Source organism: Diadema setosum, chromosome 4 (genome assembly GCF_964275005.1).
Source record: "Diadema setosum chromosome 4, eeDiaSeto1, whole genome shotgun sequence".
Lineage (NCBI taxonomy): Eukaryota > Metazoa > Echinodermata > Echinoidea > Diadematoida > Diadematidae > Diadema > Diadema setosum.
The window spans coordinates 20,391,366-20,409,074 of NC_092688.1; the positions used below are offsets into that span (position 1 = coordinate 20,391,366).

Below are 17,709 nucleotides of genomic sequence, written 5' to 3' on the forward strand. Positions count from 1 at the left end.
GTGATTCTCGACTTAACGGATACTGGGGACTGGGCGGGCCCTGGCCTAGACTAGAAATCTAACTGTAATAGATCTACCTTATTTTTTGGTTTGTTTTGTTTTACTTTTGTTTAATTTTTAATCCCGTGTTCTATTGTAATGGTTATTATTATCGTTATCGTTACTCATTTTAAACAACTAATCTACTTATATTTAAATTTGCCTTTGGCAATCACAGAATGCAAATCACAGTAAAGCACACTGTACACAAAATGAAATGAAATAGCAAATGAAATGAGGGTTTAATATTGCACCCGACTGGCCCAATTCCCCATCAAGAGTAAGTTGTGTAGTCAAAAAGTATAGAGTCTAGACTAGACTCTATAGACTCTGTCTAGATCTCTCATGGAAATAAAGCTGAAACTTGTTCTGAGCAGATGAGTCATCAGATCTATTATTTAAAAATAAAGCTGAATCTTGTTCTGAGCTGATGATCATCTTGTGACAAGTGTTTGTTTTGGTTTTGATTTTTGCTCTTTAAAGTTTGCACTTAAATTAGACATTTTGATTTTACCTTTACATTGATCAGACTTTGTACAAACTTGTGTGTTGCTCTGGCAATGCATAATTCTTGAATCTAGTAGTAGACGCAACTTCATGCTCTAGGTCTAGTAGTAGATACTCTCCTACATTGGTGGAATCTACTCTAGTAAAATTATAGTTCTTGTAGTAGGATCTAGGCCTATATTCGTAATGTTATAGAGAACTCTAGTACTCGGTGCCTGACATACATTACACTGTATGTATATTTGTACGTTTTCCTACAGGTCCAGAAAAATGGGCAGAAAGCAGTACCTCGCAAGCCTCCAGTGACAAAACCCAAAAGGTGTTTCCAGAAGGTAACCTCTATCCTCCTTCCCATTAAACCTCACTTGCATATACACAGAGAAGTGGACCAATGAGGAAAGGGACTTCATATCTTGTACAAATATGTTAATTTTGCTTTCTATAATAATGTTGTCATTCAACATCACTTGATAATAGAGATGTATCCATCTCTCTTTATACAAAGAAAAAAGACCCCAAAAACCTTTAGAAGCACAAAGTTACTGTGAAACCCTTTGAAAGTCATCTCAAAGAATTTATTCATGGAGTGTAATCAGAAAAGACAACTCTACCCTGACCCTTTTGTTGAAGAAAAGTTTGCAAACTTATGAAGATGCAGTAAATTCTATTCACTGCAGAGGGTGGACTTTGCAAGAGACATGCCATAAAAACAATTCTGTTATTTCAATCTTCAGGAATCGCTGGGAGAGGGTTTGGTGTCAAGTGGAAGTTTCCAACAATCCAATAAAAAAATTATGAATTGTATGATGAATGAACAAAATGGCTAATGTTGAATCAATGCTGATTGATGCAGTCAAAATGATGAGCCAAAAATCTCAGAGGAATATTGTGCATGGTGTCTGTTAAAAAGATAAATAAATCTATCCACACAGGGCATGAGAGTTTGGTTGGCTGATACCGGGACAGACTCTCAGGAAGCCTGGCAAGGTGCAGCTGTTGCGGGACCAGCGAAAAATGGGAAAGTTCCAGTCTGCTTGGAAAATGGAGAGGTAAGTGTACTACATGTAATGCAGTACTTAAAGGGGTAGCTGATGCAGGTATGAAGGAAAGCAAACTTTAATCTATGCTGTGGCAAAGCATCCTTTCCATCATGATATTCAGGTATGAATTAGCCTTTTCTGTTTTATCAATTTTCCATGTGCCTTCCTTGTAATTTGTGTATTTACTGGTCAGCTAGTAAGTAGCGTGTTTTGAAAGCATGTTTAGTGCAGTATCATGACTACGTTTATCGGGTACCAAAAAGCAATCTTAGGAAAACCAATGTACATGTTATGCAGGTGTATTTTTTTTTTCTTGAAATGTCCTTCTCAATAGCTTTTAATGATAGTATCTAGTGTGAAAGATTGGTATTAATGGCACTTCCTACAACTTGTTGCTGTTAATGTATGGTAACATAATAACTAATAATGGTATAATTTAGCTCATTTTCAGGCATGCATGAACAAAGTATATTAGGAGAATTTCCTATCTCCAGCCCTACCCCTATTTGGGCAAGTGTTTGACTTGCATTAACAGTGTCTTAATGCGGTAGGAATCCTTTATCGATGGATGTCACAGAGCTGTGATTGATTGAAATGTCTGTCTGGTGTTAATGCAGGTGCGGGACGTTCCCATTATTAAAGAGGATGTGCTTTTGCTTCGTGGTAGTAACAACTACTTGGAGGTCGACGACCTGACCCAGCTGTCACCTCTGAATGAAGCAGAAGGTGAGATCTTGATTTGGACGAGGTCGCAACATTGACTGTCAGTGTCATGGTTTCATTCTTCAAACTGAAAAGCCTTAGACAGCACCAACAATCTCTTTTGACTCTCTCTCTCTCTCTCTCTCTCGAGCACTCAAATTACTCCTGGTGAATATGGCTATAAACCTAGGGACATTTTAAAAATTACAATCATTGTGAGTCCTAACTGAAGCACCAGCTCACAAAGAGTGCATTGCATCAAATTATCCCAGTGAAGAAGCGAGAATGCCTATTATGCTCCAGGCACACTGCAAAGGCCAGAATGAGAAGTTCTCATTGAACCATGTTGTTGCCTCTCAATAGTTCTTGTGTCACTGTGAGCTTCTACTCATTCTTTAGTAATGCCTGTCATGTTGTCAAATGCTTAGGTTGAGTGGAAGTTTGACCTGTTTTAAAGGAGTAGTAAAGATGTTGGTTTAGAAGTGCTACTCATTGAAATGAACTGTTAATCGTAACATGGTTTCATGGTCATTTCTCCATGAGCTCATATCGAACTTCTTTAAAGCAACCAGTCACTAGTCCTCAGATTAAAGATATTGCTGTACTTTGTTCTTCCTCAGTTCTCGAGAGCCTCAGACACCGGTTCCTGAACTCTCACGTCTGCAGCAAGGCAGGCATCACCCTGGTCTCACTGAACCCCTTCAAGGAGATTCCTGGCCTCTATGAAGATGAGGTCATCCAGAGCTATCACCAGCAAAGCAACTCACAGGTGGGCAGACAAACAAGTCAAATAATGCATATTAAAGGGACTGTACAGTACTGGTTGAGGTGAGGATTCAGCTTGTAACGTTTTGCGAGATATTTAGAAACCACTCAATAAAATGTTAAAAAGCATACAATTCTAAGGGGAATCAAAAGTTTGTTTGCTGAAAATCGGTTTTGAAATGACTGAGATATCCAAAAAGAAGGTAAAACAAAGAGATCCTAATAAAAGCTGTGGCCTGTCAATTTTATTAGGATTGCTCTTTTTGATATCTCGGCCATTTCAAGACCAATTTTCATCAAATAAATGTTGAATCCTTCTTGAAATTACATGCTCTTTCATATTTCGTTAGAGGTTGCTCATTATCTCACCAAAAAATGTTATAAACCTGAAGATAAAGTCACATCCAAAAACTATACTTTCCCTTTAAATAGCAGTCAATCACTTAACAACATGCACAAAAGGAAGAAAAGAAACTTGAACTGGGGAAACTGACTAAACACAAATTTGACACAGATTTGTTGAATTCGTTTTAAATTTTTACCATACTTTATCCCCATTGCCATTATGGACAAGTAGTATTTATGTGCAAAAGCTTCAAAGTTCCATGAGTAACATTCTGTTTATTTCTCACCCAATGCCTGCAATCACAGACATGTTTTTATTTCAAAAGACAGTGGACAAAATGATCATGTGTCCCAAATAGGCAAGAATAATCATGACCTGTAATCCTTTCTCCGGGGTGAAATAAGGCACAGAACATTCATTATCCACTTCTAATAGGCTAATTGTATGTTTCTTTGTAGGACTAATTGTTGTGTTCATGCAGATTGATCGTTCTTTTGTCCAGCTTTCCATTGTTTTGTTTTCCTTTGCCTATTTTCCCTGGTAAAAGGAAAAAAATTATCAAAGATTATGGAGAAATGACATGATACAGGTTTGACTGCAACAGACACATTGTCTTCTCTCACAGAATGGTAGCCCTCATGTTTTTGCCATTGCTGAGAAGGCCTTCTCCAGTTTGCGCTATGCCCTCGACTGTCCAAATCAGTCCATTGTGGTCAGTGGAGAGAGTGGTGCTGGAAAGGTTGGTCTCCATTCGTTTTCTCTAGCTGTCATTTGCCAAATGGATTTCATTCATGTACATTGTGCTGAGCCACCCTTAAAGATGAATACTGCAAGTCCTTCTCTTGTTAATGCAATAGCAGATGCTAGCTTCACATTTTTACATATGCACTCAAGCAATATTTCGTTTCTTTATGATTCAAGAGTATATTCAACATCAAAATCAATTTGGAACTCATATTTAAACACATGCAAGTGTACATGCAATATTGTGGAATGCCTTCTTCGAGTTTGCAGTGTGTACTATGCAAGCATAGCCTCTCCAAATTTTTACCCATTTTGTATGTGGAAAACACAGATATGTATCTGGATTTACTAATTTCGCATGCCAGACAAAAGTTCTTTAGGTGAACCACAGTAGTCGCTCCTTTCATTGTTTCCAAAATTAAATTTTCTAATAATGACATTGCTGAATTTAATATATCAAACATTATCAAATATTATCAAACCTAATGCTCCACTGGCCTAAAGATACATAAACATGATTATGATCTTGATTATGATTCTCTTCCATTCTGCACATGTAGACATGGAACACCAGATGTCTCATGAAATACCTCACATCGGTAGCACTCTACAAGAACCCAGGGTGAGTTTGATTATGAAGTCACCATGCCTGAAACAGGAACTCCCCAGAAATAAATGATGGTCTGGATCTATACTTGTAAAAAATTATGTGAATTGAAATAACTTTTGTTCCTATGTTTTTACTTTTTTGTGACATTCATAGCATTGCATAAATTAAGGGTATACTGACAGCGCAGTTTACTGTGCATAGTGTTCAGTTCAGTAAGTTTTTTTTATCTCCACTTGTGTAGAACAAAACTAAGTATTACAATATCAAACATATTCGTAAATCATGGACATATAAACAGGAGTACTCAGTACATAATCACGTAAGTAATACATGTACATATATTTCATTAAGTATACAGATGGAGGAGACTGTTTGTCAGTAAACAAATAATCTCATGTTATTGTTGGTGTACAAACAAATTCCATTATTTTAAAAACAAAGGCAGCACTTCAATTCAGTATCTCCCCCACTCCTTTTACCCTTTATGAACCCACATACATTTACCTAGCCTAACTTGCCAAGCTTTTCATCAGCATTCAGTAATCTGTCCAAAGTTGACCTACTGTAAAAGTGGATATTTTCGCATGAGTTATTTGTTGCACACGGCTGCGTAAGATGAGTTTCGCATGTTTTTAATTTCATGGCATCAAGACATCAACTGGAGAGACATATACCAAACAAAAATATTTGTGTGCTTTTATCTTCGCACTAGTTCCTGGTTGCGCGAAATGAGTCAAAATTCCAACACTGCAAAAATTTCCACTTTTACAGTAGTTGTAGAGTTTAGTATAGCAAACCCACTAAGGTGTCAAAACATTCTACAGTCCAAGAGGTAGGCCATGGTGACATTGAACTGATTAAGGGGATTAGGTAATCTCTTATCATTATGAATTTTGTATCCAGGGGATTTTCTCCACCACCTGTCAAGTGCATTGAGAGGAGGATCCTGGATTCAAACCCCATCTTGGAAGCCTTCGGTGAGTCAATTCTTTGCTGAGGATTTCATATTTCTTTGAATCTGAATGGAGGCACAACATGCCATAATGTTTTGTTTTATATAGAAAAACAAGGTTTATAAAGCTGCTTGAGGCAATAGTCATTAGTTTTGAAGGAGACAAGAGGACTGCTACCTTGGGTGACAGCCTTACTGTTTATGCAGTCAAATAACTTGATGACTCAAAGAGTTTGATCCTTGGTCTTTAATTTGGTACTGTGAAATTGTAAGACCTGTGAAAGTAATGCCCATGCTCTTACTGGAGCCAATTCCATTGGAATCAAGAACAGGCACTGACTGCCACAAGTTCTTTAATAATCCTGACTCGCAAAAGTTCATCTTTTTTTTTACCGTCTTTCCTACATAAGGAAGCGCTCAATCCGTCTCCCTGACTACCATTTTTAGACTTGCACAGGGTGGATGAGGACAAGATTTTCTAATTTTCAAGTGGCATCATGAAAGTTACATAATAACATTTGTGAAAAGTACTCTGATACATCTCGAGAGTTGAATTTCTTTCATCATGCATTAACTGGGCATCAACTCTGTTGACTGTCAAAAAGATATCAAAATTCAATTGACGTCCTATGTAAACCCTTTTAATGAAAATACAGTCCATCAAAATAAGGTACAGTTTGAATTAGCATAGGATATGTTTTGCAAGGAAATTTGACCAAAGTGGGATTTGTATGAAGCACACACCTACCTGTGTGGACAACTTGGCACAGTAGTTAATTTGTCAGAATATTTTGGTCCTTTATTCCTCAGGTAATGCTGGAACCCCAAGGAATCATAACAGCAGCAGATTTGGGAAGTACATTCAACTCCAGTTTGACAGGTGAGATTTTCTTATTGTTTAATTTGTATCTCTGTCAAATGAGTACTGGCATTGGCTTTTTCAGGAGGAAAGATTCTGTATTTTTCTCTTCATGTAGAAGTTTGTATTCTTTATCCACCTCTTTGCAGTCAATCATTCATTCAGTTATTTCTCTTCATCCAGCCTGCTGCCCAGTTCCTTTATACATCATAAATCCATTTTCTCTCTTTGCATCTATTATTTTTATTCTGTCTGTCTATCCGCCTATCTTTCTAACGTTATTTAGTTAACTGTAATCATATCTACATGTTGTATACATACACCATACAGATTTTATTCACATACGTGTAGCTCCTATAAGCATTGATGATGCATGATATAGATATAAGGAAAAGAGTATTTGAAGTGCATTATTGTACTTTTTGTATTTCCATTAATGGATTACAGTAGTTAAAGCTACGAGATCAGATAAATGAATTCCGAAAATGTCTTTCATTGGCTTTGATTATACTCTCTTGCAATCAATCTCATATGTGTCAAATTTGGTCTTGCTTTGGAAATGGTGTCCTGCAATGTGTATCACAATTTGGTTTACATGATTGGTGCATCTTCTTCACAGAGGTTCCCATGTTATTGGAGCTTCCATCCAAACCTACCTCCTGGAGAAGACGAGGGTGGTCCACCAAGCCACAGGAGAGACCAACTTTCACATCTTTTATCAGGTGAGATCGACATAGAAATGATGACCTATGAAAGCCCTATGAAATATCTGATCACTCCGGGAGTATCCTAGCTTGTGAAAGAGTTGTGTGTTAAGTACAGTCAAACCTGCCTTGGGCCTCCTGTGTATGTCGGCCACCTGTCATTTATGGCCACTGAAGAAATCCCCCCTGAGAGAAAATTCATGTTGAAGACCCTGTGTATAGTGGCCACCTGTCTGACTTGGCCAGCTGAGGGGTCGCCAAGTTTGTATCTTGCAAAAGATTTTAACCTGTGTTTATCAGCCATAGACCCATACAAAGCGCGGCCAAGTTGATAATTCAGCATATATTTCTGTTTTGCAGCTGTGTTGATCATGCTTGTTGAACAGTTCAACGATCATTCAGGCAGAGTAATAAACCTGTGAATAGCTCGCCTGCCATATTCACACTAGGGTGCAATAACGTTTTCAATAATTGCATTGTTCAGTTCATGAAATATCACATACATGTACATGTAAGTACTTATAGATGTAAATTATGATAATATATGTACATGTATGTGAGTGATACACATGACAGAATGGAGAACCTGCCTATAGTGGCAGCCACCCGTCTATAACAACAACTCTTTATCTCTGTGCTGGATGGCCGCTATAGACAGGGCTGTACTCACATGTAATCCACCCAACTCTGAGCAATTCTTGCTCTGTAATACTTTCACATTCTTGTCTTTTGAGATAACATGAGAAATCCTGAGGTAAGTCTTTTGAGATGACATGAGAAATACTGTGGTATGCTGTACTCGTACATGTGCATTCACACATGGCATTGTCTTGAAACAGTATTATCCCCCAAGTATCCCCCCCCCCCTCTCTCTGTTCCAGCTCATCAATGATTCAACGAGTGACCAGAAATCAGACTGGGGTTTGACCACACCCACTGGGGATGATGTCACGTTCGCCTACCTCCCAGTTGAAGAGATGGAGCATGGAGTAACCAATGAGAACCAAGTGTTTGGCAAGACCCAGTCCGCCATGAAGAGTGTTGGCTTGAACCACTTACATCAAGACAACATATTTCAGGTGAGATATTCCAGGAGTTTTCTTCTCTCTTTCAACATGTTTAGTAAATAGTTGCACTGGTGGAAAGATTCATAAAGAGTACTTGTACAATAACCTGATATAAAAATGATTTTTTTTTCTTTGCTTCTAAAACTTTAAAGAAATGGACTGTCATCTACCTTGTTTGAGCAATACGTATTAGGCCATTAGATAAACCAACTGCATAACCAAAATCAAGATAGCTGTCTGTAAGAAAACGATGTCAGTCATTTGATACTTGGAGAAGTGATCTTGAATCATTCAAGTTTTAGGTGTGAAAAGATTGCTCATTTCTCACGGATGCACTTTTCAACTCCTCATCATTTCATAGATGTTTCTGAGTCAACTGTAAATCAGTGCTTCGACACATGTCAAGTCTGTGATATCGGATATGTGGAAAACAATATTATATTGAATCTAGTTTGGCACCATAACATGTCATTACATTTTTATGTCATTTTTTGTGTGATTAGTCCATTATTGCTATATTTAAAAAAATGGTTTCATAACTGTTCTGACTGTACAATGTGACATATATCTCAAATAAGTGTATCCCTCCTCCAACAGGTACTGAGTGGTATTCTTCACTTGGGCAATCTTGAGTTTACGTGTGAGGAGGAGTGTGATCCATGTGAGCTCAATGAAGAAGGTATGTCCGTCTATTACCTCGGCGTTTCATACAAAGAATTATAACCTGTGTCAAATTGTATTTTCCTAAGAAGAGTTCTTCTGAGGTAACTGTCGTAAAGTTTCAGTCCTTGCACATTACTAGCTAACTTTGCAAGTAGGTCAAGTTTTAATGGATCACTGACAGCAGATGAAAAAGCTTTAAAATCATGTAAAGCTCAGTGCTTAAGCACATCAACTGTTGAGTAAGATATACAAGTTTCTTTGGACTATCATGTAGATGTATGATCCTAGGTTGCCAAGATAACACGCCCTCCCCACTGAAAAACATGCTTATAAATCAGCACCACTTGCTCAAAAAGCCAGTTCAGAATTCCAGTTTGAACATGAGCAGAAAAGGTAATTTGTACTGACAGGCATAATGGTTTTTAAATCCAACGAGATAAGCCTTTATGAATTATTATATAGTTAGTATAAATAGATGTGCTTATTCAAGTAATCCTTACAAATAGTGCTTGCCAACATTCACCTGACAGCAAAAGTGGTATTTTGCAATATCAATAGAAAAGATTGCAATACATTCAATTCAAAATAATGAAATGGATGCTTTCCCAAGTGTTAGCTGATGAACCATTCTGCTCACCTTGTCTATGCATGGTCATCCATTGGATGAACATGACTGATGAATTCCATAAATTGTAATGTCAGGCAAGCTTATGCATTTTGTTGCTTTGAAAATGAATGAAGTGCCTAACCAACTGAGAAAACAAAGAGGCTATCGTTGCTGGTGCTACAAGTCTTTGTATCGACAAAATTTTAAATGTTCAGGAGAGTAAAAACAATCCCAAAACATGGCAGCCAAAGCGTGTTATCAAATGCGATAGACGTCCCTTTGACATGCCGTAGGGGCTTCATTTTGGGGGGTGAGACAGCTAGGATTTGGACAAGACATCACTTAACTGATTATCTGACATTAACCCCAAAAAGTGATTTTCACCAAAATTTGAAATACAAGGTCTTGTCACCCCAGCGACGATATAGCCATGTGCACATAAGCTAAACTTCAAACTGGCTTTAATATTGCTCTGGCTGTGTGTTCTCTGTAGAGTGTGGTCACGCCTTGGAGCAGGCCTGCCATCTGCTGGGGCTGGACCGGGACGGTCTGCTGACAGCGCTCACCTTCCGCCGCATCACAGCCTCGCACAGCAAGAGACAGAGTGTCTTCATGAAACCATGCTCCGTGGAGGAGGCTGGGGTTAGGAGGGACTGTATGTCAAAGGTCATCTATGCCAGGTGGGTTACATAGTACAGTAGAAACTCATTATAACGAGATCATTGGGACCAAGACAATTTGTTCTTTATATTAGATATTTTGTTATATCAGTAGTCAATAAACAATATAAAACAAAGGAAATAAATTCATTAGGACTGCAGGGTGCTACATAGCTTTTTTTTAACCACTTGCCCAGTCGGGCAAGCAGATCTTTAAATTGTAGCAGAACACTTGCCCGAACATGAATCTTACTTGCCCAAACAGAAAGTACAAAAATATCAGAAAATAAAATTAAGAAAATCACTTGTACATCATGTAAGCCAAGGGCTTGACACATTGGAGAAACAAACTCGGTTCAGTCGAGTGTTGGTAATGCTTGCAAAATGTTGGATAGTTGGAGAAACAAACTCGGTTCAATCGAGTGTTGGTATTGCTTTCAAAATGTTGGATAGTTGGAGAAACAAACTCGGTTCAATTGAGTGTTGGTAATGCTTGCAAAATGTTGGATAGTTGCTGAAATGAAATTTCAGTGCTTTGTATTGATCACTAAACAGTCATTATCCTTGGGCTTCTGTTGGACTAGCTTTGTGGGTTTGAAAGGTGGAAAAATGAAAAAAAAAAAGCTGGCTTCAAAACATTCTGCTTGCCCTATTTGGGCAAGCATTTTTCTCATTGTTCCAAAACACTTGCTCAACTTTGATTTTCACTTGGCCCGGGCAATCGGGCAAGTGCTTATGTAGCACCCTGGACCGGAGAAATTAGTTTGTTATATCAGATATTTTGTTACAGCAGATCTCTTTATATCGAGTTTCCACTGTAGTGCGATGGATACAGTCAGTCATGTGAACTGCACTTTTTGTTTCAAGACCCGGTAGTGTGAGGATTCATGGGTGGTCTGATTGAATTGATCTTCATTCAATACCCACCAGAGGCACGTTCGAAATACCCATCAGCTAATGAATGATTGTGTACAATGATTCATACTCTCATCTGTATCTTTTGACTCCAATCGATATTATTCAGATTTGTGTGTACTTGCATTTAGAGATAAATGATAAAGCTGTACGCAATAAGTTATTATAGGAATTCTCAAATATACCTGAGCCAGGCCAGCCTTCCCACTCCAAGGTGTCCCCACGTTACCGAGACTTATGTAAGAGTTGCTTGTTTTAGGTCTTAATGTATTTGCAGCAGACAATTGATATATGTGTTGATTATGTATGTACATGCTTTTTTGTTCTATTTTGTATCTAAACTATTTGTGCACGTTGTGTTGCTAAGGAAAAATAAATGTGTTGTAATGTGTTCCTATGATGCAATGATTAAGAATGATTTAAGGGAAAGTCAACGGATTAATTGAAATCCCTTGCATAGAAAAATTTTAGCATGTATAGGCCAACCACCTTTCTATATTTCTTAATACAAACTTTTCCACTTCTGCCCATAAGACGCTTTACAAATCAAATAACAATATTACTGGAAAAGAGACGCTGATGATTATATTGGCTTGCTGATAATTGAGAGTGTTAGTTCCTCGGGCTGTCAAAGGAATACTGATTTGTGAAATCAAATGTCATGATCCTGATAAGTTACATTATAAACTATCAGGTAACACATAAGCTGTTTTAACTTCAAACTTTAAACAATTTGAAATTGACTGATTTTAATTGTCTTTGTGGTTTGATTTTGTGGTTGTTTTCTTCCAGACTCTTTGATTGGCTCGTTGCCTTCCTGAACAAGCACACCTCAGCCAATCAGTGGCATTCTTTCATCGGCCTGCTCGACATCTACGGATTTGAGAGTTTCCAGAGCAACAGCCTGGAGCAGCTCTGCATAAATTATGCAAATGAGAAGCTTCAGCAGCACTTTGTCACCCACTTCCTTCGTTCAGCACAGGTGAGCAAAGATTTGTCTCAGCTACATGTATGGTCTCACTGTAGGTATTCCTGCAGTCTGTGAATGTAGCCTTGTTTATTTATGAAACTGGGGTATTTGCCACCTTTGGGGAGAAACTATAGTTTGGTTTTGGCATTGATGTGAACTCATTTTTAAGATGATTTGACAATTTGGAGTGGTATACAGTAGTATTCATAGCACATTACACCAAGAAATAAAGCTGCGTTCTTGCTGTGTGTGATTATTCTTTGTACCGGTACTTCTTAACCCGTTGAGGACGAGTCCCGAGTATACTCAGGCAGGTGTCTATGGGAATTGCGTGTTGTAGCGAAATCAGTCTGTCCTCAACTGGTTAAAAACAATTTGTCTGATATACAATCGTGAGTGATGCTGTCCCAAGACTATACATATTCAAACATTACTTTGCTGCAAGTTTGTTTGTTTGTATTTTTTTTTCCATATCATTGTAAACCAAAATTCATGCAGGCTTCTTGCATGAAGTCTTATGGTGTATGTCAAGATCATAGTCATGAAGAAGCACTGTAAAGAATAGATGTATGAGTTCAATAGGAGTTGTGTTCTTTTCTTTTGAACAGAGAGGAAATACGCACTGAGACAAACAGTTTGAAATGGCATAGGAAGGTTTTATGAATGTGAATAGTGCTTGCGAACTCAATGATTGCACCTCTAAGTGATGAATGTCCAGATTTTGCATGTTCTGGAGTATGATTTGCTATGATATCGTTTTGTTTGTGTAGGAGGAATATGAAAAGGAGGGCATTTCATGGACCTTCTGCAACTTTAGTGACAATCAGCCGTGCGTGGAGACTATCGAAGGAAAGCTGAGCGTCTTTTCTCTCATGAATGAGGTAGGGAAAACAAATTGTAGTAGTTTTTTTTTCTTTGAACTGCCTTGATGTCAATTGGTTTGATACTGTTGGTCTTCATCAGTGAGAAAATGGCTTCCAGTCTTTTCCTTCTCTCTTTGATCTTTTTATGTCATCAGTTTTGTGAAATGTCAAGTCACAAATGAGCTCAAATAAGAATATAGTACCAGACAGAAATCAATTTAGATTTCTACCAAGAACTGAACTAATATCTGACTGTATTCCAGCTTTTCCAGCATTGTTTGCCTATCATTGCTGTGCTGCATTATTTTTGTTTTGTATGAGTTTGGGAGTAGCACATGGTGGTGGACTGTCTTTTGCTTCTTGTTGAATGTTTTGTACAAAGTATTTCTGCTTTTAAAGACACATGAATAAGCCTGGTGGTTCCTTAATAACTTTCTTCGTGTATTAAAGAATATCAATATTCAAAACTGTGCAGTTTTGCACCATTTTCAAAGTAAATAAAATACTGTCTGGTGCGTGCCAGGTTTTCTGGACAGCACAACCGACCTCCTGCAAGAATAAAGACAACATTTTCTTGAGTATATCACATTTCTACACATCTGAAATAAGTCATGTTTTCAGTTCAAATTCAGTTATATCTGTGTTTCTGTTACACTGTGTATATCTTGAAAATCACCAACAGGTTTCTGTTCAAGTTTGGTTGTGATGACAGACCTCCTACATACTTTACTTTTATTTTGTTTTGAGTTTGTGTTGTTCATCCGTGCACTTGAAAATGAAATAAATGAAACATGGAACATTAAACATGAAACTTGAATGAGAATTCTTTGCGGCATGTTCAGACCATCTGTGACTTGTGTCCCTCATCATTGTTGCTCCCCCAGGAGTGCAGGTTAAACCGACAGTCAGACATGACTTCCTTTGAGACCAAGCTGCTGGCTGCTGTGGAGAGTCCCTACCTCTCCAAGGCTCCCCTGGGCCACCCCCATCCAGCCTTCACCATCCGCCACTATGCTGGCAACGTTACCTACAACGTCTACGGACTCATTGAAAAGACCAAGGTCAGACGAAGTACTATCCCAGAGATGCCAACACTCACTTTTTTCTTTTTTTTTAACAGTATTTTGTACTGTGTCTTTTTTCTAAACAAAAATGCTGCAGGTTTCATGGTAAATACTACTTTTCTCAAATTGTAGTTCTACATATCTCCCATGTCTATATACGCTGTATGTCTATTAGGGGAAAGGTAAAAATACTGTTCTTCCACCAAAAATATGCCTTTTCAGCCCTCAAAATACTGCAATGCTGTTCACAAGGTTGGCATCCCTGCTGTCTGGTAGCCATTTTTTACCCTCCAATTGCATCATAGTACTGTAGTAATTTGTAGGACATATTATACTATTGGGCAGAGCTCTGGTCAATACACTTGGTGAAAGTTTTTGCAATCCAGGAGATATTCAGGTTAGATTAGATTAGATTAGATATTTGTGAGAGTGATACACAGGGAGATAAAGATTAATGATTCTGATTAGAAATGTTAGTGGTGATTGCAACAAATTAGATAATATTAATGTTGATGGAGTGATATCTTTCACCATCTAGAAAGGTGAGGATGCATGTGGAGATTCTGAGGAAAATATTGTAATTTTAAAGGTAATATGGATTTCCAATTTGTGTTCATCGTGGTGTAGGATCCTATCCCTCTGGAGCTGGTGGAAGTCCTCCAAGCCAGCACCAGTCCTTTCCTATCCAAGATCATGGGGCCAGAGCTAGCCAGGATCCAGGTGAGGTTCTGATAAAGATGTTCAGGAGGATTCGCCTCTTCTGTGAGGGCAGAATCCAGATTGATTTGCTCTGAAATCAAGTTAGAGCGGCCAACCTTTTTTAATACACTATCGTCCAGAGAGAGACAAGTTGAAATCGCTATATGATAGTGTGCATCGATAGCCCTTCTCATGCATCAGTTTGCACGTGAGAATGAACATGAGCATCTCCTTGGAGTTACTAGTTATCTCAAAGACCCTCTTCGTTGGCTCAGTGATGGCAATGATTCTACTACCAGCCTTGAGCACCCTGCAAGCATTCACTCTTCATCTGCCAACAACAACAAATACATACACACTTCTACAACAGATCGTATTGATTCCAAAGCGATGAAATGAAAAGATGGCAGATCCTAAAATTCTGAATTTTTAAAGTCTCCTGTCGATCCTTGAAATTTTGAATTTTCATAGTCTCTTTCCACTGAATACCACTGATTACTTGGTGAACAGAGGATCAAAGGGAGTGAAACAAAACATATAAAAAAACCCAAACAAATCGCAAAGTTTATGGAACTCACTGATAGATTACAGGATCTTTTATGAAGTAAAGTTATATTTTCACAGTTTTAAGGGCAAGAAATTGTGTTCAGATAAATGTATAAGTACTTTTGTTTAAATTGTGCATCGTATCATTCTCTTACATTTCAGGATCTCCAGAACAAGAGCAATAAGTCCAGTATGAGCAAGACAGTGGTGTCACGTTTCAAAGTAAGAACCTTGGATGGTAAAATACACACTAATGTTTGTCTCTGGATTCTTGAGGGCTTGTTTCTTGCCGACAACAAGTCAGTAGAGAGTAAGACATTGATACTTCCCCCCCCCCCCCATTCATCTGTTTATTCAATTGTTGTAATACAGTTGTACCAGGTTACTCAGTGTAAAGTTAATAACCTTTTTGTGCATGCACTATCAGATAAAGCAACCCAAGTCCTGGTCGTGTAGCTGTGTGTGATAAAAAAACACACACAAAGTTTTTCTCTGATATACTTTTACACTTAAACAGCGGGGGAATTGTGAAGAATGCATTTCATTCTTTGGGATAGTATGTTCAGCTGGCTGCAGTATGTTGTCGTATTTGATTGTGATATCCTTGTAGCCTGGCAGAAAGAAATGAGATACATTGGAACCATCATTAATGTTATAGAGGTATAATGGAGCCAATGAGGGCAAGAAAGTCATGTAATCAATGTGTTTTTTATCTTGTGCTTGAATCGACCAGAAAGTTGACTAGTCTAACAAACAGGGGAATGTTACAAAAATCACAATTTTAGGGAAAGTATCAGACCATTGTGTCATTGCATCATTACCATCAAAACTTAAGCAGCAGTTACAACCGATTCCAATCCTATTAGGTTACAAAGAAGCTTTGGTATGACCTTTGACCCATGACTCCTCACTTGGAATGCAGGAATCACTGAGTGAGCTGATGAAGACGCTGACAGCGACGAGTCCTCATTACATCCGATGCATCAAGCCCAACAGGCAGTGCCAGCCGGATTCCTTTGACAGTCGCTTTGTGGCGTCCCAGCTGAGGGCCTGTGGTGTACTGGAGACTGTCGCCATCAGTGCTGCAGGCTTCCCCGCCAAGTGAGTGGACAAGCTTTTCTCTGCTACAAAATGATGTCATGGATATTAAAAAAAAGTGATTGGACTAGAGCTGTCATGTGACCAGTGTTTTAATATGCCTAATGAAGGCCCAACTTTGTACCAGCCAGCAGGAATCTACGGTAGAGAAACATTAGAAAGGATTCATCATTGGGAAGTAAGGCCATTTTCAGCACATTATGTGTGTATGGGTGGAAATGAGCTGCTTGGCAATGGTCTGTACTCTCTAGTGCTTTTCTAGTTTCTATCCTTTTTTTTTTCCAGGTTGACAGCGAACCCACATGTTGTTCTCATCTTTGTCCACTTGCAAGTTACCAAATGTTGATTGACATTTTTGTATTTCAAACAAAACAAACAAAAAACCATATTGTGTTTAACTTTTCATGAATATACTGGCCTTGAAAGCATGCATTTGCCTCAGCAATTTTCAGTGTATGGAAGCAGTCTTAAAAAAAAAGGATGCTGTTTGTTATGGTATGAACAGTATACTACATGAAAGAAGATGTTCTGTGGATTATAAGAAAAGACAGCTGCATAAGGCTTTTCTTACTAGTTTGTTTAATAGAAATCATTACCCATATCGTCCTGTTGTCATATGTAGATTGACTCATGCTAGCTTCTGGGAGAGGTACAGAATGCTGGTACCACACTGTGATCTGGACAGCACTATTCTGTCACTGAGGGAGAGGTGTAGACTCTTTCACAGGATCTTGTTCGGTGAGGAGAACAAGGAAAATGAGTCAGATGGTGTAAGGGGAGCACACCTTGGAAAGACCAAGATTTTCCTGAGAGAGGGACAGGTAAATGTAATCAAAAGAATTTTTTTAAAGGCAATGCATTACAAGTAAGAGCTGGTATCATTGATACTTTTGTACTCTATTTTGATTGTTTCAAATGCAAAACCAAATGATATGATTTGCATATAAATTCATTAGAATTTGAAGATTCCTAAGATGTCTAGATTGTGCAAATGTAAAGTGATTTATATAGTTTTTGTAGGCTATCAAAGGAGGATCAGTTTAATCTGTAGTGGCTTCCAAGACTTGAAGCATACTAACCCTTGGCCTTTAATGAGTGCCACTGAAATCAGTGTATGTTCTGTCCGCCAAAACTTGAATGAGGCTAACCCTTGACCTCTGAGTAACATTGCAGTCTGCGTATGCGCTGTCTGCCAAGGCTTGAAGGAGGCTAAATCCTTAACCTTTTTAATAGTGACACTGAAGTCAGTGTATGTTCCATCTTTGTAGCTTGAGTATCTGGAAAGCTGTC

The 17,709-nt window shown here is 38.3% G+C and overlaps 1 protein-coding gene across 1 annotated transcript; it reads left to right on the forward strand.

Moving 5' to 3' along the window:
- Positions 1 to 1,481: 1,481 nt before the first annotated feature.
- On the forward strand, positions 1,482 to 17,622 carry LOC140227689 (unconventional myosin-XIX-like). The gene is made up of 19 exons (XM_072308104.1): positions 1,482 to 1,595; positions 2,204 to 2,312; positions 2,909 to 3,057; positions 4,025 to 4,138; positions 4,704 to 4,765; positions 5,657 to 5,730; positions 6,516 to 6,585; positions 7,184 to 7,286; positions 8,150 to 8,347; positions 8,933 to 9,014; positions 10,099 to 10,285; positions 11,972 to 12,161; positions 12,920 to 13,030; positions 13,897 to 14,073; positions 14,704 to 14,796; positions 15,484 to 15,543; positions 16,244 to 16,422; positions 17,042 to 17,240; positions 17,617 to 17,622. Exons 1-19 carry the CDS (start codon positions 1,482 to 1,484, stop codon positions 17,620 to 17,622), a joined length of 2,277 nt encoding a protein of 758 aa, XP_072164205.1.
- The last annotated feature ends 87 nt before the right edge of the window (positions 17,623 to 17,709 follow it).

What these genes read in the sequence shown, in the direction of transcription:
- LOC140227689 (XM_072308104.1), top strand. Translation starts at nt 1,482, where the DNA reads ATGAGAGTTTGGTTGGCTGATACCGGGACAGACTCTCAGGAAGCCTGG. An exon ending in ACCTCTGAATGAAGCAGAAG is followed by an intron (nt 2,313 to 2,908) that starts GTGAGATCTTGA and finishes GTTCTTCCTCAG; the next exon opens with TTCTCGAGAGCCTCAGACAC. An exon ending in ACTTTCACATCTTTTATCAG is followed by an intron (nt 7,287 to 8,149) that starts GTGAGATCGACA and finishes TCTCTGTTCCAG; the next exon opens with CTCATCAATGATTCAACGAG.